The 17,522-nt window shown below is 38.7% G+C and overlaps 1 protein-coding gene across 7 annotated transcripts; it reads left to right on the top strand.

The window, feature by feature from the left end:
* The first annotated feature begins 8,530 nt into the window (after positions 1-8,530).
* On the top strand, positions 8,531-15,347 carry marveld2a (MARVEL domain containing 2a). Of its 7 annotated transcripts, none has more exons than XM_072658488.1 (9): positions 8,531-8,591; positions 8,837-8,882; positions 9,296-9,355; positions 10,450-11,621; positions 12,095-12,130; positions 12,229-12,392; positions 12,471-12,642; positions 13,386-13,436; positions 14,492-15,347. In XM_072658488.1, exons 4-9 carry the CDS (start codon positions 10,467-10,469, stop codon positions 14,609-14,611), a joined length of 1,698 nt encoding a protein of 565 aa, XP_072514589.1. In that variant the 5' UTR covers positions 8,531-8,591; positions 8,837-8,882; positions 9,296-9,355; positions 10,450-10,466; the 3' UTR covers positions 14,612-15,347. The 7 variants fall into 7 exon arrangements, with proteins under 7 accessions (XP_072514589.1, XP_072514585.1, XP_072514587.1 ...); XM_072658484.1 differs by having other exon boundaries at positions 9,296-9,329; XM_072658486.1 differs by having other exon boundaries at positions 8,837-8,878; positions 9,296-9,388.
* Positions 15,348-17,522: the final 2,175 nt, after the last annotated feature.

Consider the following 17,522-nt stretch of genomic DNA (forward strand, 5'->3'; position numbering starts at 1 on the left):
GACATGCTAATGTAAGTCACTTTTTTCAGCACATTCAATTTTTTCAATATGGAAAAATATGTTGAATTGAAACTCATATTGCATAGAATCAAATTCTGAACTTGTAGTTGTTGTAATCTAGTCTTAAACCATTCTAGCTTGTCTACTGCAACTATAAACTCAGCAGGAGAGTTCAACTCAGGCTTGATGTGATAAATGAACTAATTAACTAACTCTTTCGTAGGTGAACTGAGTGTTAGAGCAGGGAAACAACTATAACATGCAAGGCACTGGTACATCAGGAATGTTGTAGCAGGATAAAGTGGTGTGAAAAAGTATTTGCTTTTGCTGATTTCTTCTTTTTGCATGGGTCACACTGAATGGTTTCAGATCCTCAAACAAAATGTAATTTAAGACTAGGAGAATATGAGGAAGTGCAACACACCATTTAAAAAAAAAGGTTTGTGCCCCCTCTTGTGTAAGAGCAGGGCTCTGCCACTGCCAACATTTGCTGTGAGAAAAGCACAGTAATATTTTTAACTGTTAAAAAAAGGTTCATTGTTGGATTATTTTTTTGGTGGTTCAACGCATATTGAAATGTATTTAATACACTTTCCCCACTTCCTTCCCTAAAAGCATGTGGAATTGTAAGTAATAAAAAAAATTACCATGAAATGAATGAATTGTGATTGTCTTTGGTACTTCCACACATAAATTACTAAGAAATACAAGAACAGTGTAGGACATGGGTCCTTCAAAATTATCCACTTCTGTGCTGTTTCGATTCTAATTCTAAGAACAAAGAGCAGTAGGTGTGGTAGGTTATAACAGACAATAAGTTCACTCTGATACTGTAGGACAAGACTGTAGAGGACAACTCCTTTTAGGTCAGCAGTAGTAGTAGTGTTTTGTAATCAATGCTAATACTAGCAGGCAGTGCTTATGTACTGTAAATGTGGTACCTATCATTCAGTGTTTTCCATGTTTTCTTTAGGTTTTATTAATGGTGCCAGGCATTTTGAGAGATCTTCTCGGTGACCAAATATAAAAATAATTGTTTAAGACTTCTAACTAACAAAATAAAATAAAATAAAAAAACACTGCTGTATCAGGTCGACTCGTACCAGCGCAACACACATTAAGAGGTGTGACCCACCACCCAAATACTACCTGCTCTGTGGTGGTCCTGTGGGGTCCTGACCATTACAGAACTGGGTGAAGGGAGGCGTCCAAAGTATGCAGAGAAACAGATGGACTATATGGTAAGTTGAACTAATAAAATGGGCTGAGTTCAGTTTATCAGTTCTGTTTCATGTTTTAAGAGAAATAAATATCCAACATTAAGAGGCCCTGTGTAAAAAGGGTCAGTCTGATCAGATAAAGGTCCTTAACATTATTTATATTTATCATATTATATAAATATTTAGAGTACACTAATGTAAGAACATAAATTATCTTTGTGTGATCGTGTCATAAAACTATATTGTCATTTAAACTGAGTAGAATTTTACTATATGTACAAAATGTACTTTATGTAAATCACCACTGCCCTTAGCAGGTAACAACACTTGGAAAACCAGTAAAGAAAACACTTTAATTAATAATTAATAATGTATTTAAAGAATAATTATATTTTGAAAGCATTTGCATTGAAAAATAACTGTGAAATTAATGAAATAATTCCATATGATTTGACAGAGCTATAGATGTGACCTGTGGCTGTGTGTGTGTGTGTGTGTGTGAAGCAAGGGAGACACATTCAATTACATATAAAGATAGCTATTAGTTTACTGCTTAAAGAAAACTATGTTAAAAGAGGCAAGAGTAGGATCTGAGCTGGTCCAGCAGGTACAGAGAAGTTTTCCTTAAACAAACAACAAAGAAAATGTGAGTGTTTGTGGACCTCTTGAAAATGACATTCTGCCATAACAAATTAAGAAAGCCATAATCAGGGCCTGTAACCTACTTAGAAAGTAGACATATAGGCGACAGGCGAAGGAGCCTGTGAATTACTCTTGAAAACACATATTTCACAAATATAACTCTAAAATAGAGGTTGAGTAGGACTGCTAACAATGAAACTGCCCACCATCAGAATAATGACTGTACATTCACCCACAGCAAAGTGTCTGTTTTGATGAACTATTAAACAATATGTTTTTGCTTGTTTATTTACAGAGATAAAAGCTGCACAGATGATGATAGGTGGCTAATTGTATATCATCTACTACCCAGCTACTCAAGGTGGTTGACCATCGTAGCTCTTGAAAAGCATAGGTTATGTTTTTGAGTTTGATGCTTTAACTGGTCTACAAGCGTGACCAACCTGACCAAGCCAGACAATCAGTATGACGAAGCTGGTTGACTAGCATGACCAAGCTAACTGGTTGGCTAGATTTGGTCATGCTGCTAGTCTATTGTTAGAATCTGTGTCAGCGCATACCCATGATTGTGGGATAGACATGGGATTTAGGTCTGTATGACACATAGGCCGTAGCTTGTGCTTCATATGATCTGGCCATACATTTTAGTGACAGTGTTAGTAGATGAACTAGTCTCCAATTTATCTGTTGTCGACCCAAGATGTAATGAGCGTCCTTGGGGCTCGGAACATATTATCTATTATCTATTATTTCTAGTATCCCATCACATGATTACATAATGACTGTGTGTGCCTCTCCTCTTCTCAATGTATATATATATATATATTCTGCCTTTCTGACCAATAAATGGGAAATCATTTGAGTACAGACCCATCTCTGTCATTCTTTGAGTCCCCACCCCCCCCAGCTGGCTGCAGGATCGGGAAGGACAGAGGGCTTCATGCTTGTACAGCTCTAGTATTGAGGTTGAACCAGAACCAGACCATCAACAGACGGTTCTAAGATCGCAAATGAAAATGACACTATTAATATCATTTAATAATAATAATATATAATATAATAATAATATATAATATAATAATAATCAACTATTTTCAACAACTTTTACAACTGGTATTGGCACAAAGCAGCTTTACAGGAATCAGTAATAGGACAGGAGATCAACAAAGCATAAAACCTGAGGTATGACAAAGCATGAGGGAACAGGTATGAGCTATGTTGTTGGGCCACAGCCTTTTCTAAGACCTTAGATATAAATGTTATGTTAAAATAGGTCTGTAATTAGACAGTACACTAGGATCTAAGATTTAATAAATTGGGAGTAGTTTTAAAGGAATTAAATCAAATAAAATTAGATGCCTAATAATCGTGGCTATGTACATAATTAAAGCCTTGAACTTTAAGTCCCAGTGCGGCACCTCACTGGAATTGGGCCAGAGCATATTACGGCATCAGACATAAGACCTGTGCTGACTAACATCACACTAGGAGCGATGTGGGGAGGAAGTGCCATCAACCCCACCACACCCGGAGAGAGCAATTGTGCTCTCTTGGACTTAGCTGCTGATGGCAAGCAGGATGACCCAGGGTTAAAATATGTATTTTAAAATATTGTTGTGTCTTTATTTTCGCAGAATCATGGCTTCGTAGCAGCATTCCAGACTCGGCCTCCATGCTACAGGGGCTAACAGCGCAATGGGCCAACCGCACAGACGCGCCGCTCAAAACAAGGGGTGGTGCACTGTGTGTGTACAAAGCTAATTCGCACACTTCCAAACCAAAAACCAAATCCAAATTACTGTTCTTTTCACAAATTTGAGTAGGGCCCTGGAGGCCGATAAACATTAATTAATGAGAAAGCCTTCTTATTTGTGGCTGGGCTGAATGGTAATGGAAAGACTCTCAAAAGAAGGGAAGGTGTCACAGTCACAGTGCTTCTGATTAGTTTCTAAATATTAATCTGCCTGATAAATAAAATGATCTGCCTGATAATCTTGGGCTATGTACATAATTAAAGCCTGCAGGGGTGCTTCATTTAGTGCTGACGTCACACCTGTCCCTTTGTTTGGTTTCACCATGTGCTTTCTAGCGCATGGCCCTCTTCGTGTCTGTTTCCCACCTGTGCCTCCTCTGTAGCCACGCCTCCTTGTTAGTCCCATGGGTTCCTTGTTTGTCTCTGTATAGGTACCCCTTTGTTTCAGCCTTCCCTTGTCTGGTCTTCTGCATGTTCACATGTATATGATGTTGGCTTGGCCATGCCTGTTCGGTTTCTCCAGTTTGTGTTCCTTTGTAGTCTATCTGCTTTGTTTTGTTGTCTTGGTAATAAAACTCCTGCTTGTATGTCCACCTCTGCCACACACAGTGACAGCTAAACATTGATCAGGTCAAATCAAAGTTTCAGTGAAAAAACATACATTCCTGATCACTCGTAATTTCATTCACAATGACTGCTCTGTATTGTCAGCAGCTTATAACGCCACTCTGCCAAGTAGCTAAAAAACTATAAGCTAGGCACCAATGACTCTCATGTTGATGTAAATGAATATGCAACAATGGTCACTGGGTTAATCGAGAAGTGTGTGGATAATATGACTGAAGCAAAGCTAATAAGCACACGTCCAAACCAAAAAACATGGATGATCAGTGAAGTCTGCAGTCTGCTGAAAGCAGCATGCTGCCTTTAAATCTGGCAACAGTGAGGAACTACAAGCTGCCAGATGCAACTTGAAGGCTGGAATTAGTGGTGCTAAACACAAGGACAGCGCACAAATAACAGCCTACTTCAATGCGTCAATGTGTCAGGGAATCCAAGCAGTCACTGGCTACAGAAGAGGTGAGGAGAGCATTGATGAAGGCCCTGCAGTGAGTGGTGAAAACTGCCCAGTACATTACTGCAGCTGCCTTCCTACCCATACAGGACCTCTACAAAAAAGAAAAAAGATGCCGGAGGAAAGCCACTAGCATCTCCTCTACCTGTTTCCTGTTTCAATACCTGCAATCAGGAAAGAGGTACAGGAACATTAGAGCCAGCACCACCAGATTCAAGAACAGTATCTGGTGGTATCAAGAATTCAAGACCATTAACCTTAACCTAAATACACATCAGCAACACAAACCCAATCAAATACAAAACATACATACACACACTAATTTCTCTGATCCTTCTAATTCATCCACCATATCCACACTGAGGTCCACTAGCTCAGGGACTGTATGCACTTTTAACTGAACTACTTTCTGGACATAAGCAGTGTACTGTTCTTTATACCTGAACACTAGCTGCTACTTACTCCTGCACCATACTCTCTATTTACGTTCAACATGCTGTTTACAAACCAGACTGGTCTACCTCAGCATTCACTCCTGAACTCCCTATTTACTCTTCATTTACGGTTTATTTAAGGTGGACCAAATATTCGAATATGTCCAAATCAATCATCAGATTGGTGTCACATATAGCCAGTTGCACAGACCAGGAGGACTGAAAAGTGTTTAGTGAAATAATGTTTTTTAAAGGTAGCTCACCATTTTATTAATTTATTTTTTATACTGTCATGAAAATAAAAACTAAACTGACTTGAACTGCCGCCGAAGCAAAAACCAACGTGCCTGGAGGGAATCGCCGCATTCCCGGCTCCAATGCACCAGCCTGCAGACGTCAGTGTTGGCCAGCACGCCATCTACCCATCCTGGAAAGAGCAAGTCCAATTGCGCTTTCTCGGGGCATCGGCTGTCGATGGCTAGCAGCATGACCAGGATTTAAACCAGCGTTTCTCAGATCATAGTGATAGCGCCTTAGTCCGCTGAATAATCCCTGCTGCCCTCTATTAGCTGCAGCACTTCTCATTGGTTGAGAAACTCTTCATCAAAGATGCCAGACATAAGGCACGAGGAAAAACTAAAAAACTTAAATCTTTAGGGGGGAAGTCAAAAGTAAAAAAAATAGTGCACACCCTCTTCTAACTGGGGGCGTGGATGTGTTCAGAATGAACCAATTACATTCATACTCATGTTAAATAGAAACCAGTAGACACCTGCCATCATTTAAAGTGCCTCTGATTAACCCCAAAGAAGTTCAGTTGTTCTAGTAGCATTTTTCTGATATTTTTGCAGAGAGCTCCTAAAGCATCAGCGGGATCACATTGTCAGAGGCAACAGTCACCAGAGGAGAAGGTTACAGAGGAATTTCCAAGGCATTAGATATACCATGGAACATAGTGAAGACAGTCATCATCAAGTGGAGAAAACATAGAACAACAGTTACATTGCCAAGAGGACGTCCCTCCAAAACTGATGAAAAGACAAGTAGAAAACTGGTTAGGGAAGTTACCAAGAGGACTACAGTAACATTAAAGGAGTTGCAAGAATTTCTGGAACGAACTTTCCTAAAACCATTTGGAAAAATTATGTGTTATGGTCTGACGAAACCAAGGTTGAACTTTTCGGCCATAATTACAAAAGGTATGTTTGGCGCAAAAACAACACTGCACATCACCAAAACAACACCAGCTGTAGGGCTGGTGTTCTTCAGCTGGTACTGGGGCCTTGGTGAAGGTGGAAGGAATTATGAACAGTTCCAAATACCAGTCAATGTTAGCACAAAACCTCTAGGTTTCTGCAAGAAAGCTGAAGATGAAAAGGAACTTCTTTCAGCACGACAACGACCCAAAACATTTGTCCAAGTTACAGCCCAGCCAGAGCCCAGGTCTGAATCCAAAAATCTGTGGGGTGATCTAAAGAGGGCTGTACATAGGAGATGCCCCCGCAATCTTACGGATTTGGAGCGTTTTTGCAAAGAAGAGTGGGCAACTATTGCTAAGTCAAGATGTGCCATGCTGATATGCTCCCAAAAAGACTGAGTGCTGTAATAACATCAAATGGTGCTTCAACAAAGGATTAGTTTAAGGGTGTGTCCACTTATGCTACCACATTATTTTAGTTTTATTTTTTACTTCCCCCCCCTAAAGATTTCAGTTTTTCAATTGAGATGTACAGATAATAGGTCACATTAAAGATGGAAAAAGTTCTGAAATTATTTATCTTGGTCTCATTTTTGACATCACTAAACCTGGAATTTTAACAGGGGTACACTTTTCATATCCACTGAGGCTTGTAGTGATGGGTCTTTTAATGAGGTTGATTTATTTTGGAGAACAGGTTTCTGCTGCTCAGTCTGAGATGAGTATTCTTTGTATTTTTGTTAAGTTTAACCCTTGAGTAGAATATTTTAGTAATCTTCATCCCTGTTGATAAATGAGTATATGTTAATGTAGTAAAGTAGTTGCATGTTTTAAAGGTCCTATTTACCTTCACATATACATTTCTACAGTCTCCTTAAATGCCCCTACCACAAAATTCATTGTTGACGTCCGTGTGTCCTCTTTTTTTACATTTTTTTTTTTTATTTTTTTTTTATAAACATCCTGACCCTAACATACGCTAACATACAAGCACAAGAAAACTGATGGGATAGCCAGTTAATGTCCCAGTCACAAAAGACTTCTATGCCCAGAGTTTCGCAAGATTATGCCCTTCATGCACCGTTGGGCTGCGGGGGTGGCCTGTACATCACAGCTCAGAATCATGCAGATTTGCTAAGCTGCAGGTCAACACGACTGAGTGTAGGTGGATGAATTACCACATCCAAGCCACAGTGTTACACAATATATATATTTGACAAATGCATGCGTGTTCATATATATATATATATATATATATATATATATATATATATATATATATATATATATATATATATACATGGAGACATACACAACTACCCCCACATGTACTGTATTATTGTGCACAATTTATAAAGGTGGGCTGTAAACTCTGACAAAGTGTTTTACTGACAGCACAGATTCAAATACAGGCCTATGTAAGTGTGTAACATACTGTCATGCTATTTGTAGCCAGCTACACTTAAAGAATAACTAAGCCACCATCTTAACAAAAGCTAATATTTAAAGAAAACAAATAATAGTTTGTATATGCTGTTGCAGTGATCATATAACTGAAATGCTGTGTGCTTCAAACCAGTATAAGTTTGTTTTTGAGAGTTATAGGTGGGCTAATGGCAAAACCTCTTATACTGCTATTGACTATTGGTCATTGGTCATGTGACCTTTGACTTTAGCCTCTAAGTCAGAGAAGCTAAAATGGAAAAAAGACCTATATCCTGAGCAAAATCTAATATATGTATTAAATGTACTAATTAATCTATATTTTGTTTATTTTTATCTGATTTTATCCACAGACTTCTCCTTCACATGAGCACCTTTTTAGAAGCAGTTTTCTTATAGCTTTCCATACAGTCTAAACAACTTAGGGTAACACACAAGGAAGATGTGTGTTTATTGTATGACATTCTTGGAATTATTATTTTAGGCATATTAAGGGCTCTTTGTCAAACTCACATGACATTACTTTAACTCTTTCCACTACCCGTCCTCTGAATTTACTGCCCTCTAAACGTTTCAGTGTTTCCTAGAACTGTCATTATGACACAGCTCTGGCACAGATACTGAATGCAGATGATACACACGGAATTTAATGATCAGTTTTGCTGCTTCTTTACTTCCCTCTTCAGGTACATGTACGAGTTTCAGTCTCTGACGTCACACTCGGGGATAGGCCGGTCACGTGGTGTGAATTTCCAAACCTCTGGCTGGCTTCAGGAGAGAAAATGCACAGAGCCGTTGCTAACTTATTTTCCCTGAGAAAGGAAAGGTAAGAGCGTCAAACACGTAAACTGTGGCATTTTCACGTACCTATCTTTTTCTTAACAAAATAATTTTCCCTAAACCAGACTTTCTTTTGAAGTATTACCTGTTTATCTGTTCTTTAAGAGACCGGAATGATAACTTGTGGCTACGTCGATATTGTGCAGCCAATGGTAGACTTGTTTGTTATAAGCGTGTCTCTCATGCTTGCTTTGGTTGTGTCCCGTTTTTTCTATCTGTTGACGGATATAGATCACAGAACAGGGATGGACTGTTTTGAAACGATAAGTAGAGGCAGGTATGCTAGTTTCTCCCCAAATTCCCTTTAAATGGTTACACACTGTAAGGTTGAAAAGTTGTTTACATTCTTAGTACTCACGAACTATGGAATGCCAGCGGAAAGGGGTCTTATTTCCGCACAAAAATGCAGATCTGTATTTTTTCAGTCATGTTTAGCATTCAGCTACCGAAAAACACATTTTTGGTTTTCTCTGATCAAGTTGCACTGGTGGTGTTTTGGTCAGATATGATGAGGTCCTGCTCTGACAATCTCTCAGCTGTGATCTTTCAGCTGTGAATTTAGATTAGTTGAAACTAATTAAATTATTTCCTGTAATCATGAATTCTGTCTATATTTGTAGTTTACAAGGTGTGTCTTTTATTCACTGACACAGCTTAGGCAAGACATTTATAGCCTTTTTGTTCCCTCAGGTCACTGCGTTAATGAATGGCCAAGCCAGGCAAGGTATGCCCAATGAACTGCAAGCCAATGTAAGTCTTGCTGAGTGACTGCGTGTGAAAGAGGTATTCTACAAAATGCTTTTTTTTTGTTTGGAAATAATTCTGTTCATCTTATTTCAGCAGGCAAATTCTGTTTAATTAAGGAGTTTGATGGTCGAAAACCTAACCAAACCTAACCTAAGCTCTGACCACTGAAACAGCGAAAGTAAATTTTGATTAGACACCAGATCCTAAATGACTTGAATGGGCTTGTTCTGTTTGCTCTCTTGCCAGTTAACAATTTCTTTAGGCTATCTGTGCCTAGAAAATGTTTGGGCTGCAGCCTTTTCCTCTACAGGCTCTGAATCAACAGCCTTGTTTCTCTGTGAGGGATATGTGGGGTTCGGTTACAGGAGTATCAGAGATCTGTTCATGTTACAGAGCTGGATAGCCTGTCCTGGAGAGAGCTACTGTGTCTGATATAGGCCTATTGTCTTACAGCTGGTCCATGGATTTCATTCCCTTTACATTCTTCACATTCTGTGTACATTGCCTAAAAATATGGGGCTAATATTTCATTAATTGTGTGTGTTTTTATCTGATGTTGCCTTCATGTGCTGTCAGAACTGCATGATCTTCTAACTGGGGAACTCCAGGTGCATATTAAAACAATACAAACATGAAGTACCCTTGTAAAATGGTTTCTACAACTTCCCATCAGTTAAACACATTGACACATTGATCAGTTTTGAAAAACAGGAAACAGAAGCTTCTGAGGAACATGTGAAGGCAGCGTTGGACTCCATTGCTCTATAAGACATATCCTTTTGTCATGGGCTGTATTCTTTGCTTTCTAATCCATTATCTCTTCCATGGTGAACTTTGGTTTGGTAGTATGTCTCTGCTTGCTTCCTGGTGGCACTTGCATGTCTACAGCCAATGTTTGTTTATTAAGGCTTCTGAAATGAGGGGGAAAATAATGAGCAATGTAGTAATGTGCGTTATGGAGTCAAAATATGTACTAAAAAGCATCCCTGCAGTTTTATAAAATGGTTTACAACAGAAAAAGTTTCCCCTCATATAGAAGTATTGAGGTCAAATGTATTTCATTTCTGAATTCTGAATCTGAATTCACATCTATCCAGGGCAAACTCCATTCCCCATGTCCTCTGGAAGGGGCTCTCCGGAACGCTTTGAGCGTGTCCGAAATGCGGCCCAGTATGATGATTTGCCCATAGGCCCTTTACAGAGAAATGAAGACCTCCCTGGTTTAGGAAGTCAGAGGTTTTCAGACCTGGCTCTGAGCTCCGACCCTCTACCACCTCCTCCTCTGCCAGACCAGCCTCCTATTGGACCTGAGTTTGACCCCAGCGGGAGTGAAGACAACGAGGATCCAGCTATCGACATCAAACCCGTCCACCGCTTCATTCCAGACTCGTGGAAGAACTTTTTTCGTGGGAGCAACAGGAGCAGCAAGACTTCAATGCCTGCATCCAGTAATTACAACACCACCACAGAGGGTGTTCGGTGCTCACCTCCTCACTCACCCTCAGTTCCCAGCTCATACCAGGACAAGTATGGGGGCTCTGGTGGCAGCTATAACTCTCACAAAGAACGAGAAGCTATGCTATTAGGAGACCATCTGGAATCAGTGGATGGTCGCACTGCACACACTGTTATGACCTACAGTGAGAGAGTTGAGGAATACCATCAGCGTTACGCCTACATGAAGTCTTGGGCAGGACTGCTGAGGATTCTAGGTTGTATTGAGCTGCTGTTAGGGGCAGCAGTTTTTGCATGTGTCTGTGCATACATTCACAAAGACAATGAGTGGAATAACTTGTTTGGATACTCCCAGCCTCAGCTCTACGGTGGATATGGCGGCATCTATGGTGGAGGCTATGGAGAGGCTTATTACACAGGTCCTAAGACACCATTTGTTCTTGTTGTGGCTGGGCTGGCATGGATAGTGACCGTTATCATGCTAGTGCTAGGCATGACCATGTACTATCGTGCTATCCTTTTAGATTCAAATTGGTGGCCTTTGACCGAATTTTCAATCAACCTGGCTCTCGCTATACTTTATATGGCTGCTGGTATTGTCTATGTAAGGGACACAACGCGAGGCGGGCTTTGCTATTACCCAGCCTTCAATAACGGCATCAATGCAGCTTTCTGCCGTACTGAGGCTGGTCAGACAGCAGCTATCATTTTTCTTTTTGTGGCCATGCTGGTGTACCTGATAGGAGCTATTGTGTGCCTGAAGTTGTGGAGGCGTGAGGCTAAACGACGCTACAGAGAAAAGTATGGACATGAGGTGAGCCTGTTGTATTTCTGAGTGTTGGAAAACATCAGATCTCATTAAGAGATTTCTAATCACTTAAGTAATAATAAAAAGGTTTAATAGTAATAATGTGTATTCGTACCAATCAGTTATTTTTGTTTTTGTTTTTGTTTTTTACCAAACCAAACTTTTTAAGAACTAGTTCAAAACCAAACGGTGGTGTAAACCATACATTGACTTTTGTGTTGTTACATCTCTAGTAGTAAATACAACCACAGTAATATTAGTATTTTTTTACATTTTATTTTATATCTAAATGTAATTTGTAGCATGTTCACAGAAGTAGCATTTCTGTGAATATTAATGAATAAAACAAATGCTAAATATTGATGATCACGCATAAAAAGCAATTTTTTTCTCATTATTTAAAATATAATAATAATTGTTTTTCATATTAACTATTTATTTGACTGTTTTTGTCTTCCCCCTACCCTCCTTTTACTCAGATGCAGCCATCAGACTTTCCTGCAATCCAGTCTTCGGTAACTAGTCCATTACTCTCTGTTTTTAGAAGTTGTATTTGTTGTATTGTATGTCAAATTGTAAGGTAATACTTGCATTATTTTATCTTCTCTTCCAGACAGTGGATAGACCAAGAATTCCTGAATCGATACTTGTCTCCTCTGCAGCTCCAGTTAACAATGCATACCCAGCAGCATCCCCAGCTTCTAAGACCAAACTGGTTAAAGGGCCTATTTTATCTGGATACATTCCTAAACCTGTGATCGTGCCAGACTACATATCGTGAGTACTTTTTATTTCAGGTGTTTGAATGTCTTCTCCTTGGCAAATATGTGATGCGTTTGTTTTGTTTGTTTGCAGGAAATACCCATCCATCCGAACTGATGAAGAGCGGGACCAGTACAAAGCAGTGTTCAATGATCAATATTCTGAATATAAAGAACTGCATGCAGAAGTGAATGCAACTCTCAAAAAGTTTGATGAGGTGGATGGCATGATGCGCAACTTGCCTCAACACCCTTCAAATCAGATGGTCTGTTGTTATTTACTGGTTCCCTATGTTGTTCTGTTTCATCTAGCTCACAAAAACTGGGTTCTAATTAATTAAGTTAAGAAAATGTAACAGTTTGTACATTTGTATGCCTAGTAATTTTTAAATTATACTTTAAGTAGTGAGAAATGTTCCTAATAATACATATTGTTGCTGTTACGCAATAACCTCATCTCCAAAATTGCAACGTTTTGTATTGTATTCCAAGCATTTTGGAACATCTGCCAGATTCACATTATGTCAAAAAGTGAAAAAATATAAGATTTTCAACACACATTTACATTTACGGCATTTAGCAGACACTCTTATCCAGAGTTATCTTTGCCTGATAGCGACAATACATTGCCATGAGCATTGTATACACATGAGATACAACACGGACTCTGTTAACTCAGGAATTAATGTAATCAATTGAACTGTTCTGTTAAGAACTGTTCTGTTCTGTTCAGTTCAGTTCTGAAATTTACTCTGAAAGTGTTTTCTACTCTGATATCTGACACAGTCCATCCTGGGCCGATTTTGAAAAATGCGAAGTAACAGTCCTGTTTTTATGTAGTATGTTGTATTTTTCTAGACTTCCATATTATGCACCCAATTTCCCCAGACCTAATTCTAATTCTGGGTGTTTTGGGAGAACTATAGTAATTTGGAATTGGATTTCAACTCCAAATAACTTTAATTTTGCAGACCAGAACTGTTTGTCACACATTTCTTTGTTCCTTTAGGAATCTGACCGCATAAACCGAATCCTTCAGGAATATCAGCGGAAGAAAAACGTAAGTTTTACTTGTTGGAGTAGTGAATAATATTCATTGATACTTTAACCATTCAAAAGGTTGCTAGATTTGCAGAGTGCTGTGCTTGTTTAAAAAAGAAATAAAAATAATTAAGAAGTGGTGGCAGATAGTAAGAGTATAAATTCAGGCTGTGCACTGTTATTGTATGGGAAAAAACACCATATACATAAAATCTGAGTGAAAGAAAAGTAAATTGTCGATGAAAAGTGGGAATTAAACACAACACAAAATGACCCTCTGTCTGCCACCAATATTTGCATGTAAACTGTTAATTAAAAATGGATACTGTGTTTTTGTTGATGCATCCATCTATCCATCCATCCATCTTATTGGCTTCTTCCTAGTAGGGGCTACGGTGCGTCCGGAGCCTACCTGGAATCTATGGGCGCGAGGCATAATTACATATAGCTGTACAGGGAGCCATCCCAATGCAGTGTAGCCGATAATTGATACAATACTGCAAAATAATATTGCAATACTTTGATCTATTTTCTTACACACCTAGTATATGATCAACAGTCTTTTAAAACTATCTGGTGGGCAGGAGTCAGACTGCAGGTTGGGGTAGACCTAACTAAACAAATTTTTAAACTTCCTTATAATAACGAATAAATAATACTGCATCTTCATAAAGGATACTTTATGCCTTTTGTTTAGCCCACACCACTCCACCCAAATACATTATGTATTTGATATTTTCCTTTGTTTTCTTGGGATGAGGAGGAAGCTCTAATGTGCCTGGGGCCCAAAACATGTTGCTGTGCCCCTGCTGGTGGGTCCCAGTGTTTATTTTGCCTCTTCCATGTTACGTGTGTTGTGTTGCGTTACTGTCTGAATGACCGGAGAAGGAAGGGTGGGATGATACGGAAAGGGGCTGGCCCACAAGGGAAATGTCAAAACCCACTAAAGCGCCCTTCTTTCTTAGTCCCCTTACACTACCTTAATTACTGTAATATAGTTATAGAAATCCAGGGCCATACAATTAGAGAGGCAAATGTTCTAGCATTTTGTTTTTTCTTTTTTCTCTCCTAAAGGACCCTTCATTTCTTGAGAAGAAGGAGAGATGTGAATACCTGAAAAACAAACTTGCTCACATCAAGCATAGAATTCAAGAGTATGACAAGGTCATGACATGGAACGATGGATATGGTTAAAATGGTTGCTGAGTTGATCACAGCGCATACTGTTATGGTCCTTCATTTTCATTTCTGCCTAGAACATCTCATTATGTTGTACAAGCAGCCACAAAGATTTGATAATATTAAATATATACAAAAGGGAAGCATGAAAAAATATTTCACAGAATTGTTAATATGCTGAACAATATTGGAGTACTGACTGAAAAAAAGAATGATCTCATTCTGTTATGGTGTATTGATAACTAAACTCCTGCTGCTTGTTTGTTGTTGTTGTTGTTTCCCTTCATTTTGTTCTTTTTACTGCTGTGGTTGCTTTTGCACTTGTGCTGAATTACTGTTAGATTCCTGCAATGTTCATATTTTAAACCACTTTAAAACTGTGAAGTTTTTCCAGTTTCCTTCACTGCTTCCTCCCAAAAATGTGTCGTTTGAGATGACCACTTAACTGCACTTCAGTTTAAAAGCTGAAATACTGACAATGGGCCTCATTCATTAATATCTTCTTAAGAATGTTTTTGAATTTGTTTAAAAAAAAAAGTAATAACAATAAATCTGTGAATAAGGCACATTTTCCTGATGTCAGTTGGCTTGTTTCAATATGGTTTATTCCGTGAATATTCTGTTATTCAGCAGTTGTTGTCGAATATTTGTTTTGTATTTGTTAAAGAAAGTGTTTTCTGTTCAACAAGCAACAAGCTGTGCAAAGTATTACCAATGGTTTTTATTCATTAAAAATCATATCTAAGCACTAGTCTGTGTATGTGTATCTTTGTTGTAGGATCATTAAACAGCATTGCACACCACAACAAAGAATATTTACAGTTTCTCTCAATTGCTAAAACATTTCTGAAACCTTTTCTTAAAACATTAAGCACATAACCTCATCTTCAAGCAGCATTTTTGAAACCTTCGCCTCAAAACAGATTTACCTATGCTCAAAACCAAACACTGCTCTCAAATCAGAAACAAACCATCAAAATGACACACTATCAAGCTGTCAGTAAACAAAACACAAAAAATAGAAAACACACTGTTCAAAACAGTTCTCAGGGAGAAGAAAAATGTTAATCTCAAAACAAATGTCATTTTTCTGTCAAGATGAACAAAAATTTATCATAGTAGCTCAACTGCAATTTTTGTTCTTTGTTTTTATGAACCTGCAACCAGTCAAAATCTATTGAGAAGTCAGTATTGTAAACAAATGTAAAGCACAATGTTCAGGGTTATAAAATACTGCAATGTACTACAGTATACAGAAGTTGTATAGCTATACTGTAGAATACAAATAGGCCTACTGTATGCACTTCTAATTCAAATAGATGTAATGTCACTATGTGAATGACATTAGAGTAATGTCATTCACATAGTACTATATGTGGCAGTACTGTATATTTGAGCAGTTTTTTCACCCTTGGTGAGTTACGCTCAAAAGGTACTCTGTGTACTTTCCATTTGCATCCTGTTGTAGAAATGCTCACACTGTCAAATCCCTAGAAGTGTGTGTTGTATTGTATCTCTCGCTCCTGGATTTATTTTCCTGCAGTCGGATTGTATTATCTTGAAGGACCATGCCCACTACAACTGCAACTTGCTCCTGAATAAATATAGCTGTCCTTCCACCTACAAGTGGCAGTCTTGCAATTCTACAAAAAGTAGAAGTGCAGTTTTCAAAAAATATTTATTTAGTACAATATATACAGTGATTAACTTTACAAATGTATATTGAAACAGCTGCATATACTGTAGTACAGTAAATGTGCAATTACAAAAATACAGTAGTATACTGTACCTGTTCTCTTCTCTGAATGTGCGCTATGTTCGACACAAAAATCGTCTCAAACTGAGTTGCACCCTAAGTCCTGCTTCCCTCATTGTCAGTCTGTGGACAAGAACATGGCAGTTAAAAATCTTGGCATCCTATTCGATTCAGATCTATCATTTGAGCAACATATAGATAAAATTAGTAGGACAGCCTTTATGCATCTTAGGAACATTGCCTAACTAAGAAATTCCTTATTTCTACAGGATGCAGAAAAGCTAGTACACGCTTTTATTACCTAAAGACTAGATTATTGTAATGCACTTTGGTCAGGTTGTTCCAGCAGGAACCTCAGTAAACTTCAATTAGTTGAAAATGCTGCAGCCAGGGTCCTTACTAAAACTAGACTCCTAGGAGTTACCTTACCTTAGGAGGAACCCTGACTCACAATCCATCCTGACCCATCCTCCTCTCATCAGAACTACTTATAAAGTATTGAGAAAAATTACCCAACCATCTATACTGTTAAACTGTTCTGATCATAATCATAATATAATAATCATGGTGTAGTATAACTTAATATAGTCATGGCAGTGATGGTAAGAGTAATGAGAGTAATGATAGTTAAGAGTCCATTCAGGTTTTAACATGGTCATTAGGCAGGTAGCAGTGGTAGGAGGGTGTGCCTCTGGTCTGGCATGGGTGATGGTGGGAGGGAATGGACCTGCTGGTCGGACTGGTGGGTGGCAGCTGGTCTGACGCAGGAAGAAGGGACCTCAGCGGGCAGTCTTCCAACAGGTCGGGCTGGGTGACCATTTACTCTGAGAAGGTAAAGAGACAGAGTTAGTTCTGAGAGGATTTTATAGAGAGCAGAGAATGTTGGACAGTATCAGAGTGTATCTGACAACTCCGGTCTGACTGTAACAACCTAATTAAAAGCAGAGAGCCAGAAGGTAACACAGATATGGGAGCACCCTGAAACGCTAGCATCCATCTGCTCCACCATCTGTTCCACAAACCTGAGTGATCGTGTGCAAACAGCGAGACTACAGCTCCAGCATCTCAGTATACTACAATTCCCTGAACCTACAACATTTATCTAGGGGAAAACATTAACTACCAAAAGCTAAACTAAACAGATGAGTTTTTAGCCTAGATTTAAATACT

The sequence above is a fragment of the Salminus brasiliensis genome, chromosome 16 (genome assembly GCF_030463535.1).
Source record: "Salminus brasiliensis chromosome 16, fSalBra1.hap2, whole genome shotgun sequence".
NCBI lineage: Eukaryota > Metazoa > Chordata > Actinopteri > Characiformes > Bryconidae > Salminus > Salminus brasiliensis.